Source organism: Anser anser, assembly GCF_964211835.1.
Source record: "Anser anser genome assembly, chromosome: 4".
In the NCBI taxonomy this organism is placed as follows: domain Eukaryota; kingdom Metazoa; phylum Chordata; class Aves; order Anseriformes; family Anatidae; genus Anser; species Anser anser.
The window spans coordinates 5,960,091-5,974,983 of record NC_139724.1 but is presented as its reverse complement, the minus strand read 5'-3'; the positions used below and the strand labels follow the sequence as shown (position 1 = coordinate 5,974,983).

The 14,893-nt window shown below is 47.2% G+C and overlaps 1 protein-coding gene across 4 annotated transcripts in view; it reads left to right on the top strand.

Annotated features, from left to right (window-relative positions):
• Positions 1-14,893, top strand: part of ARHGEF38 (Rho guanine nucleotide exchange factor 38) — a 47,417-nt gene that overhangs the window by 6,608 nt on the left and 25,916 nt on the right. For 2 of the 4 annotated variants that reach the window (XM_083835529.1, XM_083835527.1), the window contains exons 2-3: positions 11,936-12,123; positions 14,745-14,868. In XM_083835529.1, the coding sequence (XP_083691655.1) occupies positions 11,941-12,123; positions 14,745-14,868 (307 nt within the window). In that variant the 5' untranslated portion in view covers positions 11,936-11,940. The other 2 variants (XM_083835526.1, XM_083835528.1) reach the window with 2 other exon arrangements.

The window sequence follows — 14,893 nt, the reverse complement described above, 5'->3', positions numbered from 1 at the left end:
TGTGGCGTTTTGTTATAGTCCAGGTAAAGTACTGTAAACAGTAATAAGAGCCTACAGGGGTTGCATCTGGTTGGCTTTACCTATTCCTACTAACTGCACTGGCACAGTCAACTTGTGTAAGCTCTCCCTGGCTTTAATGTGAAAACAGATAAACCAAGATGTGCATTAAACCTCACATGGAATATGACTTCAGGTGTGCTATTTTCAGCCTTCTCCACGCTGAGGGGCACAGAGGAGATATTTTGAGGTTCCAGAAGGGACTCCACATTTCCAGTCTGCGTTGCATGCTAGCTCTGGGCTTCTGGCTGCCCCAGAAACACTGCTGCCGCTTTAAGGTGGGCAAACCATTACAAGCACAAAGACAACAGCAAACCACATCCTTGCTGAATGAACACAAACCTTGTCAGTCCCTGTAGTGTAGGGTGGAGCTAGAGGAAGACAACTTTCTGCACGTGGGTAGATTGCAGTTGTAATAAACACCTGAACAAACTATTCTATCCTAACTTGGCTGCAACTCTGCATATGTGGCACAGAGCCTACAAAGCCCAGAATTTAATAGAATTTCTTCTTCCACCTTCACCCAGCCAAAGTATATTCCCCACTTTTCCCCAAAAGCAGTCTTAATTTAAATAAACATAATAAAGTCTCATAGGAATGATGGGATCTGTGTCTTTGGAGAAGCACGACGTGGTAAGATCCTACCAGAGGTAAAGGGTTTTTCAGGGCATGCTGCTTACATGTACCCCTGCACCCTCCCCTGCCGCAGCTGCTGGCGTAGCTGCGTGACGAACTAAGCAGGAGAGCGGATCCAGATGGAAAATAGCCCAGGGGGAAGGGAGGGGGCTTTCAGCCCGACCAGCTCCTCCATCCAGCTTCAGATGCTCCCTGCCACAAATAATGGGAACAAGATTCCCCCGGGGAGGGGGGCAGTCAGGGTGGTGACTGTTTAAACCAGTTTTACCACCCTTGCTGAATGTCAAGCCATCGCTTGGGTAAGGAAAAACAAAACAGCTCAGGAAGTCCCCACCGTAAGGGAACAGGGCAGCTGATTCCCCTCAACTCCCACCTTCATCTGTTTACTCGCTGCCGTGATGTGATGCGTGTCACGGGGTGCCACTGCTCCCTGGGTGCTCTTCTCCCCACTACTGCCGTGCCTCTCAGGGAGCTTTTGTGGTCTGTCTTGCAAAACAAAAGGGTTTCTTGGGGAGTAGCAAAGAGGAAAGGGGACGTAATGTGGGGACCGCCCACATAGCTCGTGACTTTTCTGCACGAGCTCTTCCCGGTATCCCCGTCTCTGCTTTAGTCCTCTGCCAGGTTGTGTTCGGAGCGGACACTTTGTGCAGCACTGGCACGGTGCTGCAGTTTGACACAGTAAATTGCATAACAGTTTCCTCATCTTTTCCTTTCCCTGCTGGGTAGAAATGAAGGGCTTTGATCAGGAGGCAGCACCACAGCGAGCCCCTTCCCAAAAAACACAACCTGTAGATGAGTTCACGGCGCTGCATTGCATCCTTGCTCTGCTGTCTCCCACGTGGCCCTCAGGGGGACACTGCGTGGCAGTGACACGCTTGGCCAGGGCTGCCAGGTGTCCGTGAGCATTGTCACCCGGCGGCGAGCGTGTGGCAGAGCCGCAGCAGTCCAGCTGTGCCGTGGGGAGCCCGCTGCGCCGCTGCCGAGAGCAGAGGGGGCTGCGGGGCCTGGCATCACCGCAGCGGCCGCGATGGCTGCTGACGGCTGCTGGGGCTCTTGCCAGGATAAATGCGGTCCGAGCTGAGATGCCAGCAGCTCCTGCTGTTTTGACATGAGCTTGATTAGACCGGCGCGACGCAGCATCCCCAGGCAGTGCCTGAGTGCCAGGGGCCACTGCTAGCAAATAGGATAATAAGGTCTCTCCCGGGGGCTGAGCCAGGGGTAGTGTGAGCAGCTGTTTCACTGCCATCAGAGCACAGCAATTTGCCACGACAGCCCCTGCGGGTCTTGCACGTGCTTCGGTGTCCCCCGGGTGTGCGCAGGAGCTTCCCCGCTCTGCCCCTGGGCCCAAAGCAGCGTCCCTCCTTGCCTGTGCCCCCACACTGCGGAGAGCCACGAGTACCGCTGCTGAGTACCAGCAGGGCACAGCCTGGGTTGGGGCAAAGGTGGCCTCAGGGGTTGTGACCTCTCTGTGGCCAGATGTGGCCATGCCGTGCCAAAGACACAGCTCTGTTTTGGGATGCCGGTACCTGAGGAGTGTCCCCTGAAGCCGGGGAAAGGGGCCTGACAGTGCCTGTGGCGTGGGGCTGGCTTTCAAACCGGCCCCGCAAGGCTCGCACATACACCGGGTGAATGCAAACACCGCCCGGGGCGTCAGCTTCCCGGAGGTGGAGCCGCACCGGCACAGGTGGCAGGGCCGAGCCCGGGCCCCACAGCGCTTGGGGAGCCCTGCTCCGGACCCCGCAGCACCTGCCTTCCCCTGGGCAGGCAGCCCACCTCCCTAAAATCACCCCCTTGCCCTCCTGCCCCAAGCCATGGCGAGCACAGACAGCACAGGGGGCCGGAGGAGGAATTTGGCCCTGCTGCGGCACAAGCTGTACATGGGGGAGAGGAGGAGGACGGAGCCCGTGGTGGAGAGCAGTGCGGCTGGGGAGCACGGCGCCCTGCGAAGGAGTCAGTCTGACCGGACGGAGTACAGCCAGAAACTGCAAGGTACCCCCGGGGGAACCGTGCTGGGTGCTGCTGGCGATGCTCCAGGCTGGGTCCAGCCTGTCCCTGGGCAAGGGCACAGCCCTCTGTGCCCACAGCAGGACCCAGCAATCGCCCCCTTTTGCCCCCCAATTTTTTTAAAGCCCACTGCACGCACAGCAGGCGAAACGCGATCGAGGCCACGAGCGGGGTTTGGGCGTGTTCTGCAAAACGTGTCTGCGACCGGGATCTTTCTCCTCCTTTCCAGCAGAACGCATCTGCGGTGCAAGCGGTGGTGTGAAAAGACGATGCCTCCGTCCTCTCTGCCTTTTCCTATTGCACGAAGTGGGGCGTGTGCTAAATAATTTGAAGCACCAAGGGCAGTTGTTTCTTCCAGTTGAGATTATCAGGATCTCTAATGTGTTTATCTGTTGCTTGGATTGTGCGAGCCTGAACTGAAATACGTCCAAATAAGTGCTTTGATGGGTATGCTGATTCAAATTATACCATTATGAAGAGCGTTTCTTTTCAAATAGCCGAATTGCACCTGGGCCAGAAATTGGCGAATTATGTCAGTATTGGGCCTGTCAATCAAAAATTAAATGCAGCACCACAAATGGAGGAAAAGCATGGAAAATGCGCATAGCTATTTCTGGGAGAGCTCTGGAACACAAACTGATGAATTTCTGTGGGTTTTCAGGGTCTCGAACAACAGGATCCCATCACAAATGTGGGGTTTGAGTATTATTACAATATAAACATTTATTACTAATACTGATATAACTGCCTATGGCAATCACTCTTGTGGCAGTAATCCTTTATGGGGAAATAAAATAGGAAAATACTTTAGGTTACTGTATTATGGTTTTGATGCATTTAATTAGGAAGCAGTATTCCTTCAGAGAGACAATAAAAGCAGAAAATAAAATAATAAACCAGAAAATAATAGGATTTATATGGGGGCTGCATACGCTGACAACAACAAAGAGGCCCATTGATTACACTGTTCCCTCCCAGTGATAGCTAATCGATGGGAAGATGAAAAATGTTCGGTTAAGTCAGGCACGGCTCCGCCAGGGGTGTTTCAGGGCGCGAGCAGGGATCGATGCGGCCGGGCCGGCAAGCCCCAGGCACGTGTGCACGCGTGCTGCCAGAGCGGCGGTTCTGCGTGCGGAGGGGCTGCCCAGGCCAGGTCGGGTTGTGACAACGATACCCAGCAAAGTGCACGGCACCTTCCTGTCCCCTCCAGAGTGTCTCCTGTTGGAAATCAGGAGCGAGGGAGGCAGGGGAGCCTCGGTAGGCACGGCAGCATGTGATGGCAGCAGGCCAGCAGGACGGTAAATCCAGCTTTACAGCTCCTGCCACCAGCGGGGATGGCCGCGGCCACCTGTGGCAAGGCACCCGCCTGGGGTTGGCTCGCTCTGCACGCTCGTGTTTGCTCGAGAAAAATGTGGCTGGGTTAACGAGGTACCTGCAGGCTTTATGTTGGGTAGAAGGCGCCTGTCCTCAGAGTAAAAATAGACAGTGGGTGGAAATTCCTATGAAGTGTGTTTACAGTATTGATAGAGATGCAGCTGCAGACCAACACCTGATCTGGATCGAATTTTGGTGATCTAGATGTGCCCGGATCTAATAGATCATGGGTCCCAGACCTAACCAGTTACTCTCCAATACCGATGATGTGCTACGATTGTACTCCTTTATATTCTTCATTTTTCTTACCAGTGCTGGAATGCGAAGCAGCTTACTCCAAGGTGAGGGAGGTGCTTTTGTTGGCACAAAACTTTCCAGTTCTCCTTTCTTGGTAAAAACAAAAACAGCTCTGTTGGTGATGCAAACAGTCTGTATCGCCAGGTCCGGAGTCTCCGATCGCCCTGAAATGGTGAATGTTTTGCAAAAAGATTCAAATGGTAATAACTTATACTTGCTTCCCCCATGAGTTGGAGGCACACATTTGAGAGCTCTGCTGTTCAATTGCTCCCCTATTAACACAAGCAAGGATGTGGAAGATGGGGAGAGGCAACAGGGAGCAAAGCGTGCAGACGGGAATCTCCCATGAGCGGGACAGGTTTCCATCGGGAAGCCAGCGGTCAGAGCTTGCAGGGCCCCGCTGGTGACAGGCAACCCAGGCGGAGCACGGGAGCCAGGTGTGTGAGACACGATGCGTGCGTCAGCGCTGCAGCACATCTGTGCAAGGCGAAGCATATGATCGTCTCCCGAGGCCCCTTTCAGCCCTCTGTGTAGTTTATGGGGATCCCTGAGCAGAAAGCGGGCAGTTTCCCCCACCCCAGCCATTTCCAGCAGCTCTATAGTACAAGCTCAAAGTGTGGCTGGTACGCTAGAAAAATGGGTCCCAAATAAAAGCCCATGGCCCCCCCCAAAAAACACAAACAAACAAGCAAAAAAACAACAAGTGAACAAGCTGTCTGACATAAAAATCTTGAGAATTCACTTTCCACCTTTGGATTTCCCTTCAGTTTTGCTTTTTTATACAGAATCCCAACTGTTTTCTAAAAAGGGTGAGAAAAGGAGCCTACCACCCAGTTCTCCAAGGCAATCAAGGTGGCTTGCTCTGTAGGTCTGCAAGCGTGAGAACAACAATAGCATTGTCAAAGGCACAAAGCTTTTGCAAGGCTTTTTCACTTTACAATTAAGGATTCATTAAGAACACAAGTAAGCATTTTCGTGGTTGATTATTATCCAGAGTAACATCCATTCAATGTCTTATCTGGTGTGAATGCACACGCAACACCTCCCGGTCTTCCTTCTTTTGAAAAGGAAGCAAGGTGCAAAGTAACCATTTTATTCTCCAAGAGTTTGGCAAACGTGAATGTGCCTACTTCAGCTCATCCTGTGAGATAGCCAAGTGCCACCAGCCCCATTTTAGCTGGGGGGGAAGCAAGGGTTGCTTCCAAGTGGCCATTCAGCCATGCAGCCACCTCAAGCTCAGCTTGCACTCGTGTTCTGGGGTGAGTCCAGGAACACCTCGATCAAGCCGTATGGGTCTTTCTTCCCTGGCACTGCATCAGCTAGAAGCGAGCATTGCTTTCCCGAAGAGGGAAGAAGGGGGTTAAGGAAGATAATTTTGCTAGCACTTGATGCAGAAATAATTTGGAAGGTCATTTTAAGAGCTCAGATCCATCTCCTGTGGTATTTCTATGCAGGGCCCTGCTCTACCTTCACTATTTTCAATAGTGCAGGTTTCTCTCCTGCGAATATGTTCTTTTGGGCAGACACAAGAACTTGCTACTATCCCTAAGTGGCACAAAATGGTATTTAGCAGCTCTGTTTTCAAAAGTATTATCATAGCTTTTTAGCTGGTAGGTGCTGGTCTCTCCTACAGTTGAAAATCTATCAGTAGCGGCTGGAAAAGTAACTATATCAATATCTGTGTATGGCATTAATGTCGGGATCAATCTGTGAATTAACCTGAAGCTGCCATCCTGACAGTACCGATTTCAGTAGAGGAGGTTGCTTGATGTAGTTATTGGCACATAAATGTTTGCAAGATCAGGGCAGGCTGAGAGGTGGTGAATCGTGAGGATAGACCCTATCAACCAAAAAGGGATTTAAAACATAGTTCACTATCTGTTAGGTTTTGGACAGACTTGGATTTTTTTTGTTTTGTGGATGATAGTATGCCAAACTTGTGCTTGGTGTGAAAAATGAGCTATAGAAAACGGTGGGTTTCCAGAAAGAGACAGAGATCAACATTTGCAGTGTTCAGCGAGATAGTATGTGCTTTGATAATGCTCCTTGTATTACAGATCTATTACACATTAACTTCCTCCTAACTCTGGATGGGAACGGGTCAACCGCGCTATCAAATGATTTGCACATGCTTTAATTTCAGGTATATCAGTGGCATACCTGTACTAAACACACTGATGCAAATCACTCAGCGTATTGCCTCAGATCTCCTATCTGAACCCCAGATCTTGCATCTTGCCTGTGTCTGGTGTATTTCTGAGAAATAACCACCGCCACAAATGAAGCAGAAACCCGCAAAATTGCATGCATGCCTGGAAAGCTGCTACCCCTTGGTACCCTGAAGCCCAGCAGGAGGAAACTCATCCCCTCCCTGCTCCATCGTGAGCAGGGTGGACTCCACCACAACCTTCCTTTTTCCCATCCACCTCCCCTCCCTTCTTGGCTTGCCGCTTCTTCCCGCCCAGGCTACACATTTGCCCGGCCTTTGCATCTCCTGGCAGTGGTAAAGATCCTCCCCAGTTCCTTATTTGCTTTGCCCTGTACTTACTGATTAACTTTCCGTGTGCTACAATGCAGATGATATCCTATTTCATTGCAAAATGTATTGATCTTTGGAGCAGCTGGGCGGCTGAAGTACAGTACAGAGTAGAAGTCTGGATTATTTCCTGATGTGCAGGAGGTGGCTTGATGAAAATGTACCCCTGGTGCCACGAGATGGAAAAATCACAATCTAACAAATACGTTATTTTCTCATGTGCAAATTTGAGCTCGGAGGATCTAATTCTGTTAACTTGCACCGTAATAAATCTGGAGTTATTTCTTGACCTTACTGCAGTGACAGCCAGGCTGGGAAGTGATCTCATCTTCTCAGAGTAGAATCCATTTTGTGCTGCTATGTTTGCACAGCACTTAGCACAGTGAAGTCCTGCTGCATGGCTCAGGACTCCGAGGTGCTGCTACAGCCTAACTAGGAACTGGGATAAGGGAGGGAAGACAAGGACCTGAGGAGGCTCATGGATCCTTTTCTGAGTGTATTATCTGACATTTATTAATTGGAATACCTTGCGTTGTGGGTTACAGGGCTCACGATTCGTACAGCTAATCCACGACCCATCTCGAGGTGCACGTGCCGCAGGGGAAGCAGTTCAGATGCAGTCCTTCCTCACTTCTCATGTTATTAACATATGAGCTCGATGCCACGGGAGTGGTGTATTTATATCACTGTATGACACACTGGAAAGGCTTATTTGTAAGTATTGGTGCTAACAATAAGGGCATTCTTCTGTCACCTGATGATAAGCTTTCTTCCCTTCCACTGCGGTCACATGGGAACCCTCTGTAGTCCTGTCAGCACACATATAATTAAAGCAGTCTGCTGTCAAGGAATTGAAGAAAGAACTTGCATATTGAATGTAAATATTTTCTGTACCTTATGGAACATGAAATGATCAAAGACGGAATGACCTAATTGCACCTAAGTCTCTGATACTAGTTTAGGAGCAAACCTGTTGCCCAGGAAGCCTGGTGTGGGGTCACTGTGGTCCTGCAGCGTTCTCCCCCCATCTTCAGTCACCTCAGGGGCTTCTTGCATGTGTAGCAGCCTGTGTGCAACAGACCTGCTCCAGAGCAATGCTGCTGTGTGTGTGCGTGTGTGAGGCAAACAGAAATGCATTCTCCATAACCCTCTCCCAGTCCTGCTGTGCTTCCGTGCCTAAACTGCCTGTGTTTCACTCGTGAATCCAGCTGATACAAGCCGGCGTAGATTCCTGTGTGCAATCTCTGGGTTATCTGAGGGCACAAGCTATCGGAGGGCTCGCTTTCACAGAAGAATAATTTTATCTAAGGTGGTGTGAGGTTCAGGTTTCACACATGAAAATACAGTAATGCTGTAATTTGTTTGCTGTACCGTGATAACTTATGCCTTCACTGCTCCCTTGTGCCAGGCAAAATTCCCCCATCTGCACAGAGTGGGAGTAGAACTTACTTTGGAGTCCTCCGAATGCTGCTTCAGCGATGGAAAGGCCTCTTACCCACTCCATGCATTGACATTTTTGTACTTGTTGGTATTTTCTGTGCCTCTACCTTCACTTCTACCTTTACTTCACATTAGATGTGGAGAAACCTGGGTCGTGGCCCCAAGGGGAAACGTAATATCCGACCTGAGCATCTCACTTGGGAGGAACGAGGGATGGAGCAGACCTCTGGGAGCTGCTCACACTATAGAGGGAAAAAGCCCAGGAAATTTGCATGCGTCCAGCTTGTCAGCCTGCCTCGCCTGCTCCTCCAGTCACCTTCCATGGGCCTAGAAGAGAGCTCCTGCATTTGCCCATTGCAGGCTCTCGCAGCATTGCTGGATGTCTCCATCTGGGGGATATTTTTAGACTTCACACTTGCAGGAAACTGCTTCTGTTACACATGGAGCTGCTTTGTCCGTGGCATCAGCACAGTGAGCTTCTCGTGTGGTGTGACTAGAGCGTACTTCAGTCGCTCAGCTGAAAAAACAAAGTCATTGCCTTCCTCACCGCAGCAAAATCCTCCAGGAAGGCAACTCCTGCAGATATCTGGCATTGCAAAGCAACAGTTGCAAATGCTACATTCCACTTTACATTTTTATGTCTACTAAAAGTACCAATTACATTGTTGTAAACTGATCTTAAACTGGTCTTAAAACATACCTGTCTAATAAGCCCTTTGAGAGGCAGGTTTTTTTTTTTCTTTCTTTCTTTCTCTTTTTTTTTTTCTACACCTGGCATCTCCAAAGACAAATGAGCCAAATTCTTACTGTAATTATTAATCCTCAGCAACGTCTCATCCTGCTAATCCTCTCTCTCAAACTGTTCCAGGGCTGGTACACATTACCAGGTAGAAACAAGTCTGCTTATATGTGCACTTGCTGTTTCTGCATTCATTAAACTTTTGCTTACTCCACAAGGATTCCAGCAGGCTTCTAATGTTCTCAAACTGGTCAAAAGCAATCAGCTGAACATAAATTCACAGGTCTGGGCTGTAATCATCTCTTCAGTATCTTGCTCTTGCATTCTACAGAGACAGACTTGTCTAAAATGAAAAAGTGAACGTATTGAGTGAAAATGGAAAATTATATTACTTTTAACAAAGGATACATTTATTAAAAAACATGTTTTCTATAAGGAAACAGCATCTACCTGATATTTCTCGTGGTTATTTCTTCCTGTTGAGAATAGTTTTTATTTCCTGGCATTATTATCTATCATGCAATAAGGATAATAGATGAGCCCTGACATAATTCAAGAATCAAATTTGATCAGGGCAATCTAATGACATAAACTGAAAGAACAGCCTCTCTAGGGATCGTGACTTCAAGCCTGAGGTGGGATACAGTGGCTTTATTTTGTTCAAATAATGCCTTCCCCTGCCACCAGTATAAAAGATTAGGAAGTTCTTCTGCAGAGCATCTCGTGTTTACCTTCAAATTCCATCTGATACTATAATAGTGCTGTGTCTAAGACAAAACGACATTTCTAAGCAAGCTCTTCCAGGAAGCCTGGTCCTGAACTCTCCCGTACAGTCACACACACGCAGACTGTTTCGCCCAGTCTCGAACGGAATGTTGGTTTGGTGCAGAACTGGAACTGAAACGGATTGTTCGTGTGGTTCCTTGCGAATGTGTATGTGTGGTCACATACCTTAAACTTCCTGAGGAAAAGGTACCTGCCATTTTAGGCACATAAGCAGAAGCCATGGAGGTCTTATTCCACAACCTTAGCAGAAAATTGCTCAGAGGGAGCCATGAAGAGGTACTAGGACCTCTTCCACTCTCCTTCTCACTGAGTGAGGTGAACTCCTGTGCAAGACATGCACTTGCACCAGCATGGGTTTGCTAGGGCAGAATTTGGCTTAAAATTCTTCCAATAGCCTAAGCCTTAGAGAGGAGAGACATCCTGCTCTTGTTTCCATTTCATTGTCTGTGTACAAACAGGAGGACGAAATGTTTATGCCTGTGCTATACAGAGACTTAAATGTAAAAACTCAAAGGTAAAAGCAGGAGTTGCTTTAGAGAAAGGAAGTACATCTGAATAGGAAAAAAAAAATCTGGAGAAACAGCCCACCCCAGCTTTGTTCTAATTCTTTGCCCTCCTTGTGCAGAACTATCAGTACAGAGGCAGAGATGCGGTCCCAAAAGCAGCTTTTTGAAACAATAACTATGTTATTGTCACATCGGTCTGACTAGAAGGTCTGACAGGAGAAGGATTAATAATAAAACTGTTCTTTCCGAATATCAGCGGTCAGCATAACTGTAGAAGGGCTTGAGGATGACGATGCGTTGCATTTGTAGGATTTTACATCTCTCAGTGGAAGACAGCTCAAAGTCCTCTCCCCAGAAAGTTGCTTGGTTTCCTCACAAGTCCAGCTCCAGGTTATCTTCTACAGCCTTGAGCTGTGTTGTACGGATGAGCTGGACCCTGGTGCTCACTTGAGCGCTCATGACCTTGCCCTTGACAATCACTTCAAACAACTGCAATATATTCAGTGTTGGTTATCAGCCAGCAAAGCATCAGATGCTGCTCGCTGTTGCCTCATTAGACAGTACGCTTCCTGCGAGGAGCTGACATCAAGGTGTAACAGCCTGATCCTCAGCAGAGATTCCTGTCCTCTGCTGCTGAGCGAGAAAATCCCATGCTGTCAAGCCACGACCTGGGTAATGCAGAGATGAGTGCAGTAATGATACGTCTGTCTTTGCTGGTACTCTGCACCATCTTGTGGCTAGCAGAAAAACATCAGAATACCCTCTGAAATCTTCCACTTTTATATTTTTTCCCTTGTGTTTTTCCTAATGAAAAATACAGACCCAGATAAAATTCCGTGCCCTTTGTACAGCTACCACAAGTGTATGCAGGTTGCCTTATGAACCAGCAAAAGGAAGACCATCACTACAGATAAGCAGGTTGTGTGCACATCCTGTAGCTACACAACTTAACCTGTCTGTAGAAGATTCCCTTGGATTTCCATGTATTTGGAAATAATCGAATAGTCTAGGTCTTAAATACGGTAAAGTAGGTAAGAATCTCCTGATCCCAGTGATCTCTGTTGGCCCAAGAAATGTCTGTTATTGATCATTAAAGGTTTTCCCATATTCCCCTGTAATTCCTTTGCCTCCTTCAAAGAACTCTTTTAAAACAGAATTCCGTGTTTCATCATCATCCTTAGGAACACCGTCTTCATTTGAAAGTTCATCTTCCAGTACCTACAGCCCTCAGCCTCCCATGAGCAGAGCACAGCTTTACATTGTACGGAACAAAGGCTGTTCCAGTGAAACTTATGGTAAAAACAGAGCCTTTTCCTTCCCCAAATCTTACTAGACTTCAGGCTGAGACCATGTTTTCAGAGGAGCAGAAGGCCATCAGCCATACTTGGATTTTGGCGTGCCCAGGATGACATGGGACTGTGGTCAGTGGGGAAGGCAGAGCACTGGGAGAAGCACCTGGGGCATTTGGGGCCTTGGTGTGCCAGCCATCAGAGGAAGCATGACAAGGGCAGTGAAAAGACCATGCTCCTCACTAATCTCCCCCCATCCTCTTTTAAACAGAAAAAATGGCCCCGCAGTCAGGATCCTCATCCCCGGCCGCTTTGCCCCAGGAGGATGAAGAAGCTACCAGACGTATGATGGCCAAGAGAGTAAAGATCATCGCAGAGCTCATGCAGACAGAGAGGGACTATATCAGCGACCTGGATCTCTGCATCAAGGAAGTGATTCAGCCTCTGAGAAACAAGCAGGTAAGCACCGGGGGTGGAGGACGGGGGGGGGGGGTGACGTCAAGGTCCAAATTCACCCACAGTCTGTTTGCAGATCATCTCAAGGCAAGCACAAATGTCAGCCTGAAGAGTGGCACGGTGCCAGGAGCAGCTCCAGAGCTGGCTTTCTGGAAAGGGGACGTGCCAGGACTCCAGTGAGCAGAGTGGGAAGTCAGATACACTTCTGGCACTTGGCATTGCACGTGCATAAAGCCTGAACCAGGGTGTTTGCCCAGAGGGCAGCTTAGATGCTATATCCCTGCTCCCAGGCTTGGGCTGGGATGGCAGCTTCCACCTCTCCGTACTGCTGTGCACATAACCCCTGGTACATGCCCTGGCAGACCTTTACTGGCACCTCTAAAAGCAGTAAAAGACAACAACAACAAGTATGTTCCATGGTAACAGTCTGGAATGGCTTGAACCTTCCCATCAAGGTTAAATTCTGTCTTAAAAATGACTTCAGCCAGCCTTTCTGACAGCTGTGGTGGAGAAACACCATGCATGACAGCCCAGCAAGCACTTTAGAAATTTGCATTCTACGCAGAAAAGCTAAATTTAAGCAGGAAGGCTCATAAACTATCTTTCAGGCAAAAAGATCTTATTAGGCCAATAGTACCCATTTTCCTTTTCAGCTGAGACTTCAAAGAGCACCTTTTCCTCAACAATATTTCAATTTTTAGAAAAATTGTGCAGTCTCAAGCTGGGAATAGAAGAGCTTGTCCAGAGAAAGATTTAAATTCATGGGGCCTGCAACATAGCATTCACAGAGGCTGCACAAATGATATGCACTGCTAATATATCATAGAAGTAGTTTTAAACAGACCTTAACCCTGTGTTTTGTATATATGGGTCCTTACAAAATTGGTCACATAATACGGGTGCAGGGGCCAAAGTGTTTTTAAATAGCACTGACGCTGCTTCTTTGGGAAACTCTGTGGCCAGCTGAAACTTGTGCTGCTTAAGCTCCTGCAGGACCATCCCTTTGTTTCCTAAAACTGTCAGAGTTTGTTCCAACCCGTTTTTGGAAGAGCTGGCATCAGCTGGTGTAACTTCTTGGAGTTCTTGACTTCTTCCTCCTCCCAGTCATTCATCTGCTTACAAGTGGTCTCCACTGGGCTCCCTCCTCAGCCGGGCCAACACTCAGCAAGAGTACTCTCTGGTCAAACTCACCAAGATTTTTAATAAGCATGCTGTATTCCTCTTGCTAGACAACTGGAAACATACATTTCGATTCTGTCCCTTGTCACTGTATTACCATGTGTCCAGGCACAGCATAGTTCCAAACGCAATGCAGGCATTGCGCTGGAGCGGAGGTCAGAAGTCCTGTGATAGATGTATACAGGAAAAGTAATTTAGAAATTATAACTGTCTTAATTTAATAACCTCTGCATTTTTGAAAGGCTTTCAAGAATGTTATATGGTTTTAAGGCTACTTCTCGGATAAACTACCATATTTGAAAGTTTGTAATGCATTTAGAGAAGGGTAACATTTAGAAAATTGACCTAGCAATGAATCTGTTTCATATTTCCAAATGGATAAAAAATGCTTTATCCCCTAACAATTATAAAAAAAAATTAACTATGTTAGTACTGAGAGTATATTGCTGATTCTGTTACAATAGCACTCAATTTGATCCTCCCAGCATCTGGTGAGCTGCTATGTAAGTAAGCAATTCCACTTCTAATGGAGAGATACATTCAGGGAGCATCAATGTGGATGTCAAAATCAGTCTTGCCTTTGTTCTCAGTGTTAGCATATCACCACCGTCTATCTCTAATTGTTCCTGAATATTAACTCTTGCCCTGCTGTGCGAGGGCATAAATAACTGCTGTATGAAAAGTATGTGCCCTGAAATTTTTTATGTTTCATAAAAAAAATTATTCTAAAATTCTGTTCTTATTCTAAAAGGAGTAGGAATACGGAGCCAAATATTTTGCTGATGTAATTTGAACCAGTTCACTGAAGTCAATGGTGTGCTCCCAGACTCTGTAGAAAGTATTTTTGATTATCTGAATAATTTTTGATTATTTGAATACCCAGAACTGTAAATGTGTTTGTTTTAGTGGAACTTATATGATCTTGATTTCACTCTTCAGATATATAGGACTACTAAATCGAAATGGTGCCACCACTTGGAAGTCTTTGTACCTGACAGCTAGCACCAAAGCATCAAGGTCCCGGTTTATGTAGCAGCCTCTGCTAGCAACTGGAAATCAGGGAATCAAAACCACTGTCAACTATTCTTCTTCTCAATGGGAAAATAAACAAACATTTTAAAGGCAGCTAAAGCTCTTTCCTCTATTCAGATGATAATGTTTATTTCCTTCCTAGGTAAACACTTTCAGATTAGGAACGAACAGTTCAAAATAAGGTTAAAAACACTTGATAAAATGCCCTTTGTTAACTGCGTCAACCCAATTATACTAATCCAAAAACTGTATATGTATCCTTGAAGTCACAAGGAGGATGTTTATATGAGGTTTTACAGAAGCGATGCTTCCTGGAGTGTTGAACACACAGGGCTTAGCAAGAGAAGGTCTGTAAAATACAATGTCCTTCTTTATCCTTCCTTAGTAGCTGCTTAATATTTGTATTCCATTAGATTGTTCACTTTGACGTGGATGGCTTGTTTAGCAACATTGAATCGGTCCATCAAATATCAGCCAAACTGCTGTCACTGTTGGAAGAAGCCACGACAGATGTGGAACCACCCATGCAAGTAATCGGTATGTTTACTGTCCTCTTGAGTTC